Raw genomic sequence first — 18,865 nt, forward strand, 5'->3', positions numbered from 1 at the left:
TGCAACGATAGAAGTTCACCAGGATGTCTGAGGACAGGTGGTTCTTCCTCAGAGTCCTCAAGAAGAAGAGGCGCTGGTGAGCCTTCTTGACCAGCTTGGAGCAGTTGGTCGTCCAGGTGAGATCCTCGGAGATGTGGACTCCCAGGAACTTGAAGCTGCTCACACACTCCACAGCCGTCCCCTTAATGTGGATGGGTGGATGTGGGTCAGCATTCCTCCTGTAGTCCACGATGAGCTCCTTGGTCTTCTCGGTGTTAAGCAGCAGGTTGTTTCTGTCGCACCACTCAGCCAGACGATCCACCTCCTCCCTGTAGGCGGCCTCATCGTTGTCACTGATGAGGCCAATCACCGTGGTGTCATCTGCAAACTTAATGATGGTGTTGGAACCATCAGCAGGTCTGCAGTCGTGGGTGAAGAGGGAGTAGAGGAAAGGGCTCATCACACAGCCTTGTGGTACACCGGTGTTCATTGTGATGGTAGATGAGCAGCGGTTATCCAGCCGGACATGTTGGGGGCGGTTGGTCAGGAAGTCCAGTAACCATTTGCAGATGAGGGAACTGATACCCAGGTCTGTCAGTTTTCTGATGAGTTGTGAGGGGTGGATTGTATTGAATGCTGAACTGAAATCTATAAACAGCATTCTGGCGTAGGTGTTGTTGTTGTCCAGGTGTGAGAGGACAGAGTGCATTGCGATGGAGACTGCATCCTCTGTGCTCCTGTTCCGGCGGTATGCGAATTGGTGGGGGTCCAGGGTGGGGGGGAGACAGGATTTGAAGTGTGCTAGGACCAGTCGCTCTAAGCACTTAGTGATGATGGGGGTGAGTGCTACTGGGCGGTAATCATTGAGGCAAGATGGGTTGGAGTTTTTGGGTATCGGGACGATGGAGGTGGATTTGAAGCAGGCCGGTACCACAGCGTGGGCCAAGGACAGATTGAATATGTCTATTAAATGAATGATTAATATTTTTGAGATATACGCATTTAATTTGTACTTAACGCGGATTGCATATATGAAATATATATTTTTGGAGAAGTTGGAGCTATTTCCATGGCTTTGATGAATCTGACTAAAGGAATGCTGCACTATTCTTCCATAACACCCACATTTTCTTTTCTTTTTCTCAAACACCAAGATACTTTAGATGGTAAATATAAATTTTAGCAAAGCTTTTATTAGGTTCCTGAAGCGACTAACAGTAAACATTTCCCAAATCTGCATTATAAACATAAACAGTATATAGCCGCCCTCTTCCTGATGTGTGATTTTGGTCTGATGATGGGTTAAAAAACCATTTTAACATGTTTCATGTGTACCTGTTCAGTATATAAATGAACGTGTATTCTGAAGGAGAATAAATAGCCCTAAGGAAAGACAGAAAAACAATGGGTTTTTGGTCAGCCAGCGGTTCATTGTCATTCTAGTGGAACAGATACAGGACAGTCAGTGTTGAGGCATATTTTCGTTTGTGTTACTGCGCTAAAAATTCAAGTAGAAAATGATGTGTAGTTACGGTGTTTCCACCGGTAGTAAACCGTCGAGGTTCTTGAACACACACTACCGTAAACGTTTCGCGGTAGCCATGGCAACAGTACACCAACTTCTCTGTGAGTGGACTGTAGCTGAGTCTGGCCTCATCGAAAATGTCAAAAATATCTGCTGTGAACAAACGGGCGACACAGACGCTCGCTGAGAACATTTCGAAACAAGTGGAGCACTGTGAGTATGACGGTTAAACTTCTCAAATCAATAAACTAAGCCAGCTTTGTTATAGCGGTAGTTCAGTCCATGCTAAGCTTTACGGTTCATTGTTTTACTTAGCAGGTATGAAAATACACACTGCCGTCTAGGTATTGTTAGAGCAGATGAAGTGTACGCCATTTTTTTTATGTTTCTGTTTATAGTCAGTAAAAAAGAGGTTGAGTGCCTTATCCGAGAGTTTAACGTCCTTGTGGCGGAGCAGAACAACTCTGGCAGAGCTGTGCACGGTCTGGACCGAGGAAAGTTCATAAGCACACTCCACAGCATCTTTGGACTTACTGATGACAGGATGACGGGTAGAGGTATTCAGTTTACAGTTATTTAAACTTATATTATTTACAAACCCAGTTCCAAAAAAAGGTGGGACGCTCTGTAAAATGTAAATTTGATCATTTCGAATTTGCATAAACTGTAGAGGCAGTTTTTTGTAGACTGGCAAACCTCGGCCCATCTTTACTTTTGAGGAACTCTGCTTCTCCAAGATGTTTTTAAAAAATAAAATAAAATATCCATTCATGTCAGTGACCTGCTGCCAATTAACCTAAAGTTGCATCGTTTCTTTTTTTAGTACCACTTAGTTTTGCACCCTACTGTTGCCCTCTCAGCTGTCTTGAGATATGTTGGTGCCATCAAATTTAAACAGAGCCAATATTGTTTTTTGAAATAGTAAAATGTCAATAAAATGGTGGAAAGTAAGCAAAATCTCCAAATCATCACTATCACCCTGTAAGTACAACCCAGAATTCTCACCTCCACCACCTTTTTCAGAATGATTAAATTAAATCTTTCAGTACGCTTGTCCAGGAGTACAGTTGGGAATGAGCAGTTTCTTCAGTACAAACAATTGAAATCTATAATTAAATCCAAGACATGTTGTGAGTGTAACTGTCTGTCATTCAGTCTTCAGGACATTTGACAAAGACAACGACAGCGTTGTCAGCATGAAAGAGTGGATCGAGGGACTGTCCGTCTTTCTTCGGGGGACCTTGGATGAAAAAATAAAATGTAACTTCTCAATCTTACTTTTTTTTGCTTTACCTCACTCTCACACCTTCACACATGTAGCTTTATCTACCTAAAAAAAATCCCTGTGTTTGGCATGGCTCAGACTGCTTCACTGTCTACGACCTGAATGGTGACAATGCCATCTCTAGAGAGGAGATGCTTCATATGCTGAAGGGCAGGCTCATCAGACAGCCCAATGAGGAGGACCCTGACGAAGGAATCAAAGACCTGGTGGAGATCATACTGAAGAAGATGGTGAGCTGTTTGCTGCACAGATATAACTGTTTACACATGATTAAAACAAACCAAAACACTATTTAAAAAATTCTCAGGTCTGTAAATAGTTTAGCAGCTCTGCCAATGGTGCTTCCTCCCACAGGACTATGACCATGATGGCAAATTGTCTTTTGAAGATTTTGAAAAGACTGTGAAAGATGAGAACCTATTGCTGGAAGCTTTTGGAACCTGCCTTCCTGACTTCAGGGTAATCTGTAATGAGAATTTGTTAAGCTCTTTAAATTTCCCCATCAAAAATTCTCAATCTTACAGTTTGCTTTTCTTTCTTTTTTTTCAGAGAATCGAGATGTTTGAGGGACACGTATTTCAGGAACAATTCGAACAATAACCAAATCACATAACTGCATACCTAGCCAAAACATCTTTAATATTAACCTCAATGGAACGGTGCTGTGATGCAAGATTTGTTTAATTAAGAAAAAAATAAATAAATCCTGCTCTATCAAATCCGACGGCGTGGTTTGACCTTCTTCTCCACTGGTTTGATGTCTGGACTCGATGTCACCTAGGAGAGACGACGAAACTGGATTAACTGTAAAAAGTGATTTAGAGCATAGTGAAAATATTATTTTGTCCTTAATTACAACCAAAACAATATAATCACATGTACCTGATTCATTGTGTTCCTGATCAGGCTGACAGTTGTGTTCAGTGACTCATCCTCCATGTCCAGTTTGGATGGTTCTGGTAGTTTTGGTCCAATCAAAGGCTCGTTCTGCCCAGAAACAGTACTGGAGGCCTCCTCAGCCTCTTCCATTTTGCGTTTCCGTTTCTCCAAGTGTGTGGTCCAAGGAAGAAATCTGACTGCCGCAGCCTGACGTGCTGACGGTCTGCTCGATAAGGTCTGTTTGCTCCTTGAACTCCCTTCTCGCTGCTCTAATGTGTCAGCACAGGTATTGTGCAAAGTCCCCATTTTATCCTCTGTTGGTAAATGTTGACTTTTAGGCCTATGGTAATGATGTTCTTGGGGAGGTAATGGCAGTAGAGGAAAGCCTAAATAGTGGCTGATGTTTGGAGTCTCCCTTGTATTGTCATTTCCAGAGGTCTGTTTGTGTGTGAGGATGTTGTCGTCTGACGTGGTAGTTGTTTCCGATGAAGTAGGCTCCTCTTGTGTGTCCTCTTTCTGTTCCCTTTCTCTCACTTTGCAATAATAAAATGAGACAGAAAAAAGTGTCAAAAATCCACATCATTCAAAAAGATCCGAGTCAAATGAAAATAAAAGTGCATGCAGATATCCCTCCCCGGATCCAACGCCTCCTGTCATGCTTACCTCCCCGTCTACAGAGACAGCGGCTCAGCTGGAGGCACGAAGAATCGCAGCGTCTGTGCACATTGGTGCACCCCCGCCCTTATGTTGCTTGTCTGTGTTTCATGGAGTATAGTGTGATGATATCTTTGCTCTTTATGTGCTATGGAGTGTTTTTGTGTTTTCTCCTCATGATGACTCATTTGTCAGAGTCACCATGGGCAGAAACCTTTTTTTTCTCCTGACCTTGCCCCTATATGTTACATATTTCACTGTCTACCCTTTTTTTTCTGCTGCCTAGTCTGACCTGTCTCCCCAATGTAAGTTTGTATATTTTATGTATTGTCTGTATGGTCATCTACTGTAGGTCTGTCATCTCAGCTGCAGGCAACTGCAACTGACAAATAAAGCTTATCCTTATTTATGTTAACTGAAGTTTGCTTGGACTAATGAGGAACTAAGAAGCTACTCATTTGAGTGGTGGATTTTGTGAGGCAAAATATAACCTATAGACATAAAATTATACCTCTTTTCTGAGCAGCCCGGATGACATAGCTCCTCCGGTCCTGCAGCTTGAGCCTGGTGTCTTCCACAGTCTCGTATTCGGGGACGTAGCACACATGCAGCACACCACCATAGAAACCTTTCTCATCCATGTGTCGCTTTGCTGCTCTGAAATGAAACCAAATTATTCAGAAGGTCCTTCAGACGTTGCCAGTTAGGCATAATGAACAGTCTAGTGACATCTTGTACCTGGCACTTGTGAGTTTTTGGAACTTTACGAGGTACACCTCTGTGAACTCCTCGGCAGGATACTCGTCCAGGGGCCTGTACTCCTCCACAGCTCCATAGAGGGCACACAGCTGAATCAACTCAGTCATAACCCCAATCGCTGGGACCCCTTGGACCATCAGGTAACGACTCTCTAAATTTATGGTGTAAACCTGCAAATAATGCAACACTTGACTGCGGTACACTGATGGGAAAATGCTCATGTGAAAACTGCGAACAGTGGTTATATTTATCATCCAGATGTGGTTAAGGCTCTCACTGTGGTTCAGTGGAGTCCATAAAATCCGGAAGAGAGCAAATGTTTTTTTAAAAACACTGTAAGTGACGTTCCCATGTAGCAGGGAGTGTCTCACACCTTAAGATACGCTCTTTTCTAAACAAAAGGGTCCTCTTACCTTAACTGCTTTGGCTTTTCTTCCTTCCCTATATTTTGGTCGAGAAATGCACACTCTCTGCTGTTCGTGATGTTTGTAAACCTCCGGGACTCTCCAGCAGCCAGAGCTGTTGTTGACGGGAGCCGCCATGTTTGTGGAAATTAACTTTTCACTTGATGCATTTCAAAATAAAGGTTCATTCTCGTGTTGAATAGGATTCATTCAAAGCATGTCGTAGTTGGACGTCTTATTCTGAAATGCGTTCAACCGAATATCGGCTACTCTGGTCTGGCACACACAGAGCACATCGATCCACTATGAGTTTGTCATACACTTGATGTTAGCGGTGCAGCTTCCTTGACGCGTTGAACGCGAAATAGAAAACTTTGTGAAAATCATGTTTAGCAATCAGGGCATTCAACCCGTAACTGTCACTTTTAGCAACGCAAAAAACTGCTTTTTACACCTTCCCTTGAAGCTAATATCACAGCTTTCCCTGAACGAGGTAAGATAGCCTAGCTAACCACCTAGCACTATCGTTTAGGTAAAATTAGTAGAAGCTTTGTTGACTTAAACAATTTTTAGCTAAAATGTTGGCCCGTTCTGTATGTTGTTCTATTCTTGTATTTTTTTTAACAAAATTAATGCTGCTGTAAATTAATTTCCGAGACCCTTTGACAGTTATTCACATTACAAAATAAAATGTGACTTCTGCAGTTTAGACCTCGCGTCAGGCTGCTCTCTAGATCAAATGAATTGGAAAGATCAGTTTTTCATGACTCCATTCACTCCACTTCGGCCCGGCTGGAAACGTGCTCTGAATATAGATAGAAGAGGAGCTGAGTCAAACACAATACTACAGCATATGGAGAGAGAGGGTAGTTAGCAATTAGTATTTCAGTATTTGTTTCCTTCTCGGTGGAGCTGTTTTCGTAGCAGTTCCTTTACGGTTTCACTTGGTGGAGACAAAGGACTAGGTTAGAAATAAATCCGGGGTCTAGTGTATCTTTTAAAATGACTTTTCTAGCTTGTATCCTGTTCGCTGTTATGAATGAACAGTGTTTTTCTGATGAAGGCTTTCTGTTTATATTTGCACTTTTTTGGCTAACAGGAATTCCTGGTTCGTGGCTTCCTCTCCTTAAGTTTGACCTTTACTTACAAAGGATTCAGAACTGGGTTAACCCTGTCATTATTAGTCTAAACAGTGTAAAATGGATTGAATGAGGACGATTTGTTTGCTCAAGCATGGTTGCAAGCAAGGATGGTGGTCATGGTGTAGTCTAGGGTAAACAAAAGGTGCTTCAGCAAACATGCAGTCATGTGAAAAACAAAGTACACCCCTTGATTCAGTAAAGCTTGTTGAACCACCTTTAGCTGCACTAAATTGAAGTAACCATTTTATTTATGTTGTTATTAGTGTCTGACTGCGTTGTGGAGAAACTTTGTCCCACTCTACAGTGTTTGCAGGAATTTTTTGATGCACAGCTCTCTTTAGGTTCCGCATTTCAATCAGGCTGAGGTCTGGACTTTGACTGGGCTATTGCAACACACTGATTCCTTTCCTTTACAGCCACTCTGTTGGAGATTTGCTGCTCTAGTTTGGGGTCTTTGCCAAGTTGCATGATCCCATGCAACTTGGCAATGACTGTAGAATACTTTTGTATACAGTGACATTCACAGTCAACCCATTTAAGGTCTTTTTCAGAACCAGCCTCTGGAGTTGTCCTGTGGTCATGGGCCTCCAGTGTTCCTCACCTGGACTCAAAACAGAGCCAGCTCCAGCCTGGGCAGCCACAAAGTGGAGCTGTGTCGGCAGCTAGGAGAGAAGCAGGGCCTGACAGATGGAGAGCAGGTAGAGCCCCTCCGTGAGGAATCTGTTCTTCGCTGTATTTTCAGAAGAAGCTAATTTTCTCCATCTTGTGACAGTGTACAGTGATTGTCAGTTTCTGTCTGGACTTACTAGTTGTTTAGTTTACTGGTTTGTTTTTCCTCAGGGCTTCTTAAGGCCATGTCATCAGGTCTCATCATTGGATCGGGTGTTTGTGGAGCCTGTATCAGCTGATGACTGGGAAATCCTGGTGGGTAATTTAGTGACATACAATATGTGAAACTTGTCTTCATACAAGTTTGCACTATTTTACACATTCTAATAATTACAAGGTGACGTCTCCTTTTTAAAGCACACTTAACAACTATTAATATATCACTTTTGTGTGACTGATATCGCCAGGAGCTCCACAGTTCTGCGCTGGAGCTGCAACTACTGGATCAGATCAGAGTAGTTTTCCAAGATGCCGTGTTTCCTGTGTGGGTGGACAACCACACGGTAATCTTTATCCGAATAGGTCAGTTTTGATACAATTATTCTATGTTGTTTATCAAATAACATGTGACACAAAAATATTGCAGTTATAATGGTTTGCCTGCTCAACTTGAGTTTTAAATGTTTGACTTCTATGACTACAGTTTAATTTAAAAAAAATTCTGCACAGCTTCACTTTCTCCACGTGTGCCCTACGGTCGCCTGGAGCAATTCACAGAACTTGTTGTGTCCCCGAAGATCCGCGCTGTAACTGGCACCCACACACATTCTCATCTAAAAGCCAACCCAAACTCAGAAAGTTTTCACAGACAGCCAAACATGGATTTCTCCTCCCCTTCAGGACCATCATCAGAAACTGCCTCCTCTACTTCTAACAGCCACCAGTGGGGTGGCATAGCCGACCTGAAAAGCCTCTTTCATCATATGATAAAGGGCGCTTATGACCCAGTTAAGGAACAACCGCCTTTACCTGAAATCCCCACTCTCCTTACGGACTCTCTGTACAGAGTGTGCGGTGCACCTCCCCACTCTCTCAGCACCATAAGCCACGTTGCAACTAATGCTATTCACATCTTTCCTTGGAGCCACAGTTTCAATGCTAGGCTGAGTGAAGGTCACTCCTCAATTACATATGGCCTTCTCTCCAAAGTCCCATCCCCCAAAGAAACGAGGGACAGAACCAAGCAGGCAATGGAGAAAAAGAAAAAGGCAAGAGTTACTAAGGAGACTGCTACGCCTGAAGGAGAGGAGGTGAAGGAAGAGGAGGCCATGGTGGTTAGGGCAGTGTGCCATTGTACCAAGCTGCTTGGATGCAAGGAAAGAAGCAAGGGAGAGATTCACAGTGGAAGAGTATGGGTGAGTATGGTGTCTGAATAGAAGAATATCTATAGTTTATAAACAGTATTTTAACAATACTGCAGTGCCCTACTTCTTTCTGTTTCTGTTAAAATTTTTGTATCTTTCATTTTTTAGATTCCAGAGCCTCTGGCCAGCAGGCTTAATATCCCTGCCCATTCAACAGTAAGAATTAAGCCAGTGAAATCAGCTATCAAAGTAGCTTCTACTATTTGCCTACAACCCCTAAATCCACTGGTGAGTGCTGGAGTGTACATCTGTGTTACAGTGTCGGATGTAAATGAAGTACAAGGACATATAATTTGTTCAGAATTGCAGAAAATTTGTTCAGCTTCTTTCCTTTCTGTCCATCTGATTTTTAATTTTTTTTGACATTTTTCTCTTCAGCCTGAGGAGGATGATGAGGAGATCCAGACAGCATTCCTTGGTTGGCTGCACACACAGAGTCACGAACCTTTAGCCTGTCTGACAGCACGGTCTGGCACCATCCTCCTACATGGAACTGATGGTGATTCATTCCTGCACTTCCGTTACAAGCCAAAGAAGTGTATTTATAAATCATGCACAGACAGATTTGCATATGGCTATGTAAATTTAAAAAAGGGGGTAATAATAAATATCTTAAATTAGCTTCTTATTTTTTTTTAAATAATGGCCCTTCACTTTTTATTCTTTTCCATAGCAAAGTTAGAGTTTGCTTTAACTGTGCTGAAACCAGAACCACAGACTGAAGCTTCAGATCAGCTGTTTCTGCTAGCACCCACAGTTATCGAGAAGAAAGACATACAGGTATCGCCATGCAAGTGGAGAATTATATATCTGTGTCTTTAAACATTTAAATGAAAACAGATTGCTTCATGCAGTTTTTATTAAAAAATTCAACACGTTTTTAAGAAAAAAAAGTCTTTGAAGTTGTTCAGTTATCTCTTTCTCTCATCTTCAGGTAGACAGAGAGCCAGTAACCACCCCAGCTGTGAAGCCTGAAGTTGAAACACCCCACTCAGAACTTCCCTCTCTTAGTATTCTTGGGTACGTCTTTTGCTAATTCAGTACCTATGCGTGATTTAAGCAGGAGATTGTTTTTCTCCATCAGTCTCCGTCATGTTTGGGTTTTTTTCCCCAGGGGGATGGATGAGCTTTGTAGAACTGGGTTTGAGTTTATCTCCCATAGCCTTCTGGGTAGTCCCCTCTCGAGAGAGCTGGGTACCACTGGTCGGGGACTTCAAGGTGGAGCTCTTCTCATCACTGGTGCCAAGGTATCTCTTTACTTAACATTTAAGTTAACTACTATTGCTAACACAACGGCTGTCAATATAATTCATTAACATAAGATAAATTGCTACTTCATAGCATTGATGTTTGTTTGTTGTTGTTTTTTTTTGCAGCTTAAGCTCACTGGAGAACACATATTAACCAGTATTGTTTTCTTAAGTCTACAACATGTTGTGCTGTAACTTCTCTCTTCAGGGGAGTGGGAAGAGCACTCTATCCCAAGCCTTTTGCAGGAAAGCTAGAGAAGAGCTGGATGCACACATTGAGGTGGTAGACTGCAAAAAGCTACAAGGTCAAGAAAGACTTCATGAATATTTGCTGTCTGAATGGAAAAGAAGGATAAAATTTTACTTAATTAAAAAGATGTTTTGTTTTCCTTTTAGGCAAAAGAGTAGAAACTGTGAGACAGAATCTGATGGACATTTTTGAACAGGCAGAATGGAGGCAGCCCTCTGTTGTTCTACTTGATGACCTGGATCGTTTGACGCGGTCACCAGCCTCACCTGAACATGAACACGGCCCGGAGGCACTCCTTCAGCAGCACATTGCTCAAAGTAAAATATTTTCTTACCTGTGGGAATGCCTTTTGACAGACAGGATCGATAATCATTTCCTACTTTGATGAGTAATGTTATCTCACTGTGGCTGCAGGCCTGCAGGATGTGGTGGATGAGGTGATGCTTCACTCTAGCCTGGTGTGTCTGATCATTACCAGCCAGAGTGAACACTCCCTCCATCCCTCTCTGACTGAGGTACACGGTTCCCACTTCATCCAGGGATTTGTAAACATCCAGCCACCTGATCAGGTCGGCACTCATCCACATCCATATGTACAGGGTGGGTCATTTATATGGATACACCGTAATAACATGGGAATGGTTGGTGATATTAAAGTCCTGTTTGTGGCACATTAGTATATGTCAGGGGGGCAAACTGTTGGATTGTCAATGCAACCCTCTTCTCCCACTCTTCACACACTGATAGCAACACCGCAGGAGAAATGCCAGCACAGGCATCCAGTATCCGTAGTTTCAGGTGCTGCACATCTCGTATCTTCACACCATAGACAATTGCCTTCAGATGACCCCACAGATAAAAGTCTAAGGGGGTCAGATTGGGAGACCTTGGAGGCCATTCAACTGGCCCACGATGACCAATCCACTTTCCAGGAAACTGTTCATCTAGGAATGCTCGGACCTGGCACTAATAATGTGGTGGCGCACCATCTTGCTGGAAAAACTCAGGGAACGTGCCAGCTTCAGTGCATAAAGAGGGAAACACATCATCATGTAGCAATTTCAAATATCCAGTGGCCTTGAGGTTTCCATTGATGAAGAATGGACCCACTATGGTTGTACCCCATATACCACACCAAACCATCACTTTGTCGTTCCAACAGTCTTGGAGGGATCCATCCAATGCGGGTTAGTGTCAGAACAATAGTGGTGGTTTTGTTTGTTAACTTCACCATTCAAATAAAAGTTTGCCTCATCACTGAACAAAATCTTCTGCGTGAACTGAGGGTCCTGTTGCAATTTTTGTTTTGCCCATTCTGCAAATTCTGTGCGCTGATCTGGGTCATCCTCGTTGACACGCTGCAGCAGCTGGAGTTTGTAAGGGTGCCATTTGTGAGTAGCTAATATCCGCCGAAGGGATGTTTGACTAATGCCACTCTCCAGTGACATGCGGCGAGTGCTACGCTGTGGGCTCTTGCTGAATGAAGCCAGGACAGCCACTGATGTTTCTTCAACAGTAACAGTTTTCTTGTGTCCACATTTTGGCAAATCCAACACTGAACCAGTTTCACGAAACTTGGCAAGCAGTTTGCTGACTGTAGCATGGGCGATGGGTGGACTCGTAGGGTGTCTTGCATTGAAATCTGCTGCAATGACCCGGTTACTGCGTTCACCAGATATCAACACAATTTCGATCCGCTCCACACGTGTTAACCTCTTCGACATGTCAATGGCTGTGAACAAAGAGAAACTTGTAAATAACTCATGAAAGAATAAAGTTACGTTAAAACCAAGCACACCATTGTTTTTCTTGTGACATTACCAATAAGTTTGATGTGTCACATGGCCCTCTTCCTATTGAAAAAACAAAAGTTGTATCCAAGATGGCCGACTTCTAAATGGCCACCATGGTCACCACCCATCTTGAGGAGTTTGCCCCCTCGCATATACTAATGTGCCACAAACAGGACTTTAATATCACCAACCATTCCCATTATATTACGGTGTATCCATATAAATGGCCCACCCTGTACACACACAAGCACAAGTACACACAAAGTAGAAAAGAAAAAAAAAAAACACCGATCATTTTATTGTTTGCAGGCCCAGAGGGTTGAGATTCTGCGCCATCTGATCCTGAGGAAGTCCTGCCTGTCTGTTGAGACTTTACAGAGTCTTGATATCGGGGCTGTTGCTAAGGAGACAGAGGGATACACACCTCAAGATCTAGTACTGCTGTTAGAGCGGGCTGTTCATGCTAACACTATGCTAAGAGGACACAGTGAACAAGGTATCAAAGACTGATGAAATTCCCAATAGATCAATTTCAGGTCTTCAGATTCTTCCTGCATCATGTGACCACTGATGCTAATGTAGAGTTATTGTCCAGATGTATTCATTGTGCCCTGTATTTTGCAGGAGTGTGTCTGTCCTGGAGGGACTTTGCGCAGGCTCTCAAAGGCTTCACCCCCCCCTCTTTGTGGGGTGTAGACCTCCACACCCCCAGTGGATTTGGGTTGGACAGGGTAGGAGGGCTAAAAGAAGTGCGACAGCAGCTTATGGACACCATACTGCTTCCTGCTAAGGTCAGATGGCTGTTGCTTTTTTCAAAATGTGTTTTAGCTGCAGTGTGGTATAATGAGCTACTATCTAGGTATTTTAAACACCATAATTACTATTGATTGTTGTACAGATGAGCTTTGGAAAGCATCGGCATGAGTGGTGATGAGGGGCTCAGTACAGACAAAATGAAAATAAAATATTTGAATCAGCTGATTTAGAAACAAACAAAAACTACAAGCAAAGTAATAATAAGACTCCCAAATTATGTAATTGCCTAGACCACTAATATATTAAAACCTCTTTTATTCGAGCCGATAAAGCGTCTTTTCTTTCTGGAGAGGTGGAAAACCCGTTTATTCAGCTTGCATGAGTCTTATAGTAGTAGAGAAAATCCAGTGAAAGGTCTTATAACTAATGAAAATGCTCATTTAATTTACCTTAGGATTCTTCAGATCCCTTGCTTACAGCCCAGTCTTTGAGTTGCAGTATAGTTGCATCATCTAAAGGTCCCCCAGTTGACCCTTTTTTGACAATTATTTTGATATATTTACCTCAAATATGACTGTTTTGACGCTTCCAGTTTCAGTACATAATGAGGGTGTTTTCGGAGCGGTGGGTAACTTTGATCTATTTTTATCATGTAATCTTTGATCCTGTGAGCCCTCCGACTGCTCTGTGCCGTGTTGTCATCAACTCATCACGGTGGTTTTAGGGAAAAGACATGGCTGTTAATGTTTGAGCTTCTTCCTTTTTAACACTACTTCTTAAAAATGAAGGGAGGTCTCCCTTATATCAGCAGACAAGGCTAGAATTCAGCATAATTTATTGCACAGTCACTGACTGTGGGTCCTTGGTGTGTTGCAGTATCCGGTCCTTTTCGCCAATCTTCCTATCCGCCATCGCTCAGGAGCTCTGCTGTATGGCGCTCCTGGTACAGGAAAAACGCTGCTGGCCAGAGCTATCTCCAAAGACAGTGGTATGAACTTTATCAGCATCAAGGTAGGCTCTGCTTCAGCTTCGTCATTAAAATAAGACTGCCCTTCTGTATGAGAGCAAAGTTTCTACAGCAACAAGAGATTTTTTTAAACTCTCCCTCCAGGGACCTGAACTTCTAAGTAAGTACATTGGAGCCAGTGAGAAGGGAGTCCGTGATGTCTTCCAGAGGTTAGTGAACTTTTAAACTCCTCCCGGCATCGCTGTTGCTGTGTTATTACCTTTTGTTGCAAGTTATAATTATTAACATAAAACATTTGAAGTAATGGTAAAGTATTGGCGTTTCACATAAATGAAATGTTTTCTTTTTATTTCCTTCAATCACTTCTTCTTCTGCCTCTTTCAGGGCACAAGCCGCCAAGCCCTGCATCCTGTTCTTTGACGAGTTTGACGCTCTGGCTCCCAGAAGGGGCCACGACAGCACAGGTGTAACCGACCGCGTGGTCAACCAGCTCCTCACCCAGCTGGATGGAGTGGAGGGACTGCAGGGTAACGTCATACATCTTTAAACTATACACACAGTCATCATCACGAGTGCTTTGTAGTAATCTGCTTTAACTCCTGACTGACTCTGTTGGGATGAGATCAGAAGTGTTTGAAGCCATTTAAAGTTAAGTGGGGGTTAAGTCTCATGAAGTCCATTCAGTTTTTTTCCCTCCTGGCTCAAATGGACCTTTGGGTAATGACAGAGCATCTAAGCATGACTTTGATAATTTAATGTTAACAATTTTGGGATTGATGGGGAAAAACAATATACGTATAATGGATGTTGTTTTTTTTTAATTAAATGTGATTATGGCCACTGTTTAGTCAATACATTAATAAAATAAGGGTGAATCTACACTTGGCAGGGTTACCTTGTACCATACCCTTGCACAATTGTCCTGCCTCTCCTGGCTGGCTTCCACTCACACTGCACTTAACTGTGTAGACCCGAGTGCTCTTCACTCTTGCACTCACATGGTTTCGAAAAACACTTTTCCAAAGTACAGTGATGATTTTATGCATTTTGGGGTTTGAACTATGCTGTTTTCAGAGCAGTAAACGTTCCTCTTGAATGCCTTATAGATTGCTCAATTAGTTACTTCAGATGAGCTTCTCATCGGAAAAAAACACTGAAGTTCTATGCTTGGGCTCAGCTACTGCCTCTTCAAGTGAAGGTTCACTAAATCATGACCAAGCATGTTATGCTCGGTTACAATATATCAAACGTGCTTCATTGTGATACTTATGACTAATATGAATATGCTCTAAACCTTGGGCCAGTACATTTGAACAATATAGTTGGCTATGAAAGGTTATAGAGATGTGGTTAAACCTTTTTGTGGACGAATTAGTAGCATTTTAATCTGTCTTGAAACATACTTGGAGGGATCTTTAATTCAATTCAATTTAAAATAAATAAATTTGAATTCTTCGTGTTTGTCTTCATAGATGTGTACGTGCTTGCAGCCACCAGCCGACCAGATTTGATTGACCCGGCCCTGCTGAGACCTGGACGGCTGGACAAATCCCTTTACTGCCCTCCCCCTGACCTGGTTTGTTGGTTTAAAAGAATATTAATAATTATTAATTAACATCTCTTCACTTCTAAACTCATTATATATGTATCAGTCCTTAAAAGACAAAAAGTAATGTTGAGTCATGTTACATGAAAGATTCTTGGGTTTTAAATCGAGCTATTGTGTCACATTTCCAGGAGGCTCGTGTGGAGATCCTGAAAGCTCTGACTGCAGGCGTCCCCCTGGCTCCCGATGTTGACCTGGAGCAGCTGGCAGCAGCGACAGAGCAGTTTACCGGGGCAGATCTGAAAGCCTTACTCTACAATGCACAGCTGGAGGCTGTCCACAACAGCATAGGCACCAGCGCACCACATGTAAGTGTATTGTACTTAAAGTATTGTCTGATGACTGTGTTATTATGTATTACCTTAGGTTAATAAAACAGGAAGTCAGGGAACTGTTGTCCATTCCATTATTTATAGTTCATTTTGTTGCAGCCAAGCATTTTTTTTAGCCCCTCAGGCAAATTAAATAATGTATTTTGTATGTGTCTCAGCATGTGAATTGCTCCAGTTCTGAATCCATTATCAGTTTTCAGCTTAATTTAAATTATCTCCAACCTTAGTGACAAGAAATGTAATGGAATAACTTACCTGAGGCACAGTAGGCTTAAACTAATTTCAAACTGAGCTGTAGTATCACAGTTAAGACCCATGTTGGACACTACAAATCCTCGTGAATCCATATATATGAACGTCTAAACCCTCTCTTCCTATGTGGCAATCAGGAGCTGAACTCTGGCTCAGAAAGCGACATGAGCCTTTCCTCCATGATCTTCCCGAACAACCAGGGCAGTGGGTCAGACGACTCGGCGGGAGAGGGAGAGTCAGGCATGGGGCTGGACCAGTCTATGGTGGTCGTGGAGCCCAGTGAGCTTCATGCAGAAAACAAACACCACTACGGCAATGTCTGGAGACTGTACTTTGAGAGTTCTGAGTCCGAGTTGGAGAATTCAAAACCAGTGAGCACTACTACCACATAGTACAAGTGTAGTACTAAGTATAGGATTAAAAAAATGTTATCACTCATAATTTTTGTGTGTTTTTTTCTTCCTCCGATCCTCCTGCTTTAACAGAACTCCCAGTGCATCTCTGGACCCAGTTCCATAAACACTGACTTTACTGGAGGATCAGTTCATGACCACGCTAGCTCAGTCAATCCTGCGTACATGCCCTCACTCCAGAGGGGATATGAAGAGCTTGGCCAAGAGCAACTGGAGCGACTACAACAAGAGATTAATAACATCAAGAACAACTACAGGAAAGCCAATGTGAGTGACTCCAATGAATATATTTGAGCGTCTGAATGTGCTGTTATTCTGATTAGGACTTTTTTCATTGTAGTTGGCTTCACTAGTCTTTTCCATCCTGTAGAGCCAGATCTTCCTATATGAGCTACTATGTATAAAATTACTTTGTGATTGTTTGTGTAGGAAGAGTGTGCTTATGTGCATCCAGCTGCCAAACAACCAGGCCTGCTGCTGCGCCAAGCACATGTGAACGCCGCCTTGGCCGTGACCAAACCCTCCCTCAGCCAAGCCGACTGGAAGAGATACACAAAACTGTAAGTGAGCAGTACAAATGAAATAATAGGATTTTATAGCAGTTATTTGTTTAATATTGACTTTAGTATGCTCAATTTATCAAGGACATCATAAGATACTTAGTGTCATCAACAGCAGGAAATTAAAAACATGAAAAACTGGTTCCTGACAGGTTGCGTCAATGGAGGACTAAAAAAACCAAACAAACAATGTGAAAAAAACAAATCTTAGTTGCAGTACTGTGTAATTTGGGAAATAACTTGAACAACTAAATGAGAGTAGAGAAACTGCACACGTAGTAGTTGCTGTTTTACTACTCAAAAACGTAACTTTGCATTCTGATTTGATTCAGTGTTTTAATATAAATCTTTTTAAAACTTTCTTTAGGTATGAAGGCTTTGGCGTCTCTGGAGACAGAAAATCTGTCAAATTTAAACCTGGACAACGTGTGACTTTAGCGTGATCAAACATTAACAGTTTAACCATTTCAGCCTAATTTTGACATTGTAAATGATTACATTGTGTGTATATAAAGTTCTTTACTCAGTTGGTTGTGAATTAGACTGGAAAGGCCTTGAATGTAATTAATGCACAGACGCACATTATAATGAAGTATAAATTATGAACATGTTTTAATTAAAAATGATCATTTTCTCCGACTTGTTTTCTGTAAGCATCTTGGATCATTTTAGCTTGAATGGGTTTCTTTAAACACAGTTGATTTTCTAACAAAACACTGAATATTATTGTGGGAAGTATTTAAAAGCTAAAGCAGGGTTGAAACTTTTGTCGTGACAGACACTTTGACTTCACAACACAAAAAGCACGAGTAATTAATAACATTAATGATGACTCAGTTCCATTAAACTACCTAATAAGCCATGACAGTGAACCAGCAAGAACAAATGTAGGAGCATTTCTCTGCTTTCTCTCCATTAGTGTGTCAACACGTCCGCTGCTCTTAGAAGTTTATAAAACTAACGAGAACGGTCAAGGTGCAAGTTACTGTGAAGAGATGGTTCACACTCCACACAAAGGAAAACACCTGTATGTGAATTGAGACAAAATGTGTTTTGAAACAATGAAACACTTTCAAATATGTCACAGAACGGTTTACCTACCACTTTATTAGGTACAATTGTTCAATTGCTTTTTAATGCAAAGTTTCTAATCAGTCACATGGCAGACTGATGTGCAGTATCTGCATGTTTGAAACGACCTGCTGAAATTCAAAACGTGTGCAAAGGGAGAAACGAGGTGACTTAATTTAAAAATGTGGGAGTGTCCTTCCAAGAGGGACAAAAGGACCCTCTAATGATCCTCTACCTAATCCCACGAGCTAAGGTGTGAAAACTGGTGTAGGTCACAATCAGCCAAGGTTTTGGGTGAACCCATTGTGAAACCTTTATGACTACATTGTACCCCTCTTTTGACAGCTACCCTGTGGTCATATAGCTTAGGTAATGTTTTTTTTTAACATTGTCATGTTCAAGAAACTCAAATGGCCTCCACAGTCACCAGATCTCAGTCCAATAAAGCATGTGGGAGATGCCTTGGACATTCATCTGACAAATTTGCAACAAATATTGGAAGCTATCATCTCAATATGGAGCAAAATCTCAGAGGAATTTTCCAGCACCTTGTTGAATCTGTGGTAGCATGCAGGTCTGAATGCACTAACATTTCATTCTAAAAAAAACCCCGATATTTTGAAGTTTTATATAATGGTATAGAAATGTGTGAAGAAGTTATGGTTCATTTTTCTTGTTGATTTTTCTCTGTACATTTTTCGCCTTTATTTTTGAGTCCAATGAAGAAAGAAAACTGTGGGCTACAAACAGTGTTGGTCAAGTTACTTGAAAAAAGTAATCAGTAACTAATTACTGATTACTTTCCCAAAAAGTAATACCATTACTTTACTGATTACTTATTTTCAAAAGTAATTAATTACTTAGTTACTTAGTTACTTTTTAAAAACACGATTTACAACCTGAATAGGTGATAAAGCGATAGATCTTTCAGCCCAATTCTACTTTTTCTGCATAA

General features: G+C 41.8%; 3 protein-coding genes across 5 annotated transcripts; 2 read left to right on the forward strand and 1 right to left on the reverse strand.

Annotated features, from left to right (window-relative positions):
* Positions 1–773: 773 nt before the first annotated feature.
* Positions 774–3,508, forward strand: clxn (calaxin). Its single transcript, XM_085396718.1, has 6 exons — positions 774–1,717; positions 1,903–2,061; positions 2,660–2,764; positions 2,868–3,019; positions 3,144–3,248; positions 3,339–3,508. The coding sequence occupies exons 1-6, from the start codon at positions 1,642–1,644 to the stop codon at positions 3,387–3,389; spliced, it is 648 nt and encodes a 215-aa protein (XP_085252844.1). The 5' UTR covers positions 774–1,641; the 3' UTR covers positions 3,390–3,508.
* rbm48 (RNA binding motif protein 48) lies at positions 3,410–5,632 on the reverse strand. 2 transcript variants are annotated; one of them, XM_085396716.1, is made up of 5 exons: positions 5,495–5,632; positions 5,061–5,251; positions 4,834–4,979; positions 3,672–4,201; positions 3,410–3,566 (listed from the first exon to the last, which is right to left on the reverse strand). In XM_085396716.1, exons 1-5 carry the CDS (start codon positions 5,621–5,623, stop codon positions 3,504–3,506), a joined length of 1,059 nt encoding a protein of 352 aa, XP_085252842.1. In that variant the 5' UTR covers positions 5,624–5,632; the 3' UTR covers positions 3,410–3,503. The 2 variants fall into 2 exon arrangements, with proteins under 2 accessions (XP_085252842.1, XP_085252843.1); XM_085396717.1 differs by having other exon boundaries at positions 5,061–5,232; positions 5,495–5,628.
* A 133-nt stretch (positions 5,633–5,765) lies between these two features.
* On the forward strand, positions 5,766–17,473 carry pex1 (peroxisomal biogenesis factor 1). Of its 2 annotated transcripts, XM_085396354.1 has the most exons (24): positions 5,766–5,978; positions 7,179–7,325; positions 7,468–7,551; positions 7,704–7,818; positions 7,966–8,651; positions 8,769–8,888; positions 9,039–9,159; positions 9,334–9,440; positions 9,595–9,680; positions 9,775–9,907; positions 10,119–10,215; positions 10,307–10,477; positions 10,575–10,729; positions 12,263–12,449; positions 12,578–12,744; positions 13,586–13,720; positions 13,821–13,885; positions 14,061–14,203; positions 15,149–15,252; positions 15,414–15,590; positions 16,004–16,237; positions 16,352–16,546; positions 16,709–16,839; positions 17,207–17,473. In XM_085396354.1, exons 1-24 carry the CDS (start codon positions 5,871–5,873, stop codon positions 17,280–17,282), a joined length of 3,744 nt encoding a protein of 1,247 aa, XP_085252480.1. In that variant the 5' UTR covers positions 5,766–5,870; the 3' UTR covers positions 17,283–17,473. The 2 variants fall into 2 exon arrangements, with proteins under 2 accessions (XP_085252480.1, XP_085252481.1); XM_085396355.1 differs by lacking the exon at positions 9,334–9,440 and having other exon boundaries at positions 9,599–9,680.
* Positions 17,474–18,865: the final 1,392 nt, after the last annotated feature.

Source organism: Rhamphochromis longiceps, linkage group LG22 (genome assembly GCF_057381845.1).
Source record: "Rhamphochromis longiceps isolate RC_006_pf linkage group LG22, R_longiceps_female_GT1.1, whole genome shotgun sequence".
Classification (NCBI taxonomy): Eukaryota; Metazoa; Chordata; class Actinopteri; order Cichliformes; family Cichlidae; genus Rhamphochromis; species Rhamphochromis longiceps.

What these genes read in the sequence shown, in the direction of transcription:
- rbm48 (XM_085396716.1), bottom strand. Translation starts at nt 5,623, where the DNA reads ATGGCGGCTCCCGTCAACAACAGCTCTGGCTGCTGGAGAGTCCCGGAG. An exon ending in CAAAAACTCACAAGTGCCAG is followed by an intron (nt 4,980 to 5,060) that starts GTACAAGATGTC and finishes GTTTCATTTCAG; the next exon opens with AGCAGCAAAGCGACACATGG. An exon ending in CCGGGCTGCTCAGAAAAGAG is followed by an intron (nt 4,202 to 4,833) that starts GTATAATTTTAT and finishes ATTATTGCAAAG; the next exon opens with TGAGAGAAAGGGAACAGAAA.
- clxn (XM_085396718.1), top strand. Translation starts at nt 1,642, where the DNA reads ATGTCAAAAATATCTGCTGTGAACAAACGGGCGACACAGACGCTCGCT. An exon ending in CTTGGATGAAAAAATAAAAT is followed by an intron (nt 2,765 to 2,867) that starts GTAACTTCTCAA and finishes GGCATGGCTCAG; the next exon opens with ACTGCTTCACTGTCTACGAC. An exon ending in CCTGCCTTCCTGACTTCAGG is followed by an intron (nt 3,249 to 3,338) that starts GTAATCTGTAAT and finishes CTTTTTTTTCAG; the next exon opens with AGAATCGAGATGTTTGAGGG.
- pex1 (XM_085396354.1), top strand. Translation starts at nt 5,871, where the DNA reads ATGTTTAGCAATCAGGGCATTCAACCCGTAACTGTCACTTTTAGCAAC. An exon ending in TTCACAGTGGAAGAGTATGG is followed by an intron (nt 8,652 to 8,768) that starts GTGAGTATGGTG and finishes TTCATTTTTTAG; the next exon opens with ATTCCAGAGCCTCTGGCCAG. An exon ending in GTCCGTGATGTCTTCCAGAG is followed by an intron (nt 13,886 to 14,060) that starts GTTAGTGAACTT and finishes TGCCTCTTTCAG; the next exon opens with GGCACAAGCCGCCAAGCCCT.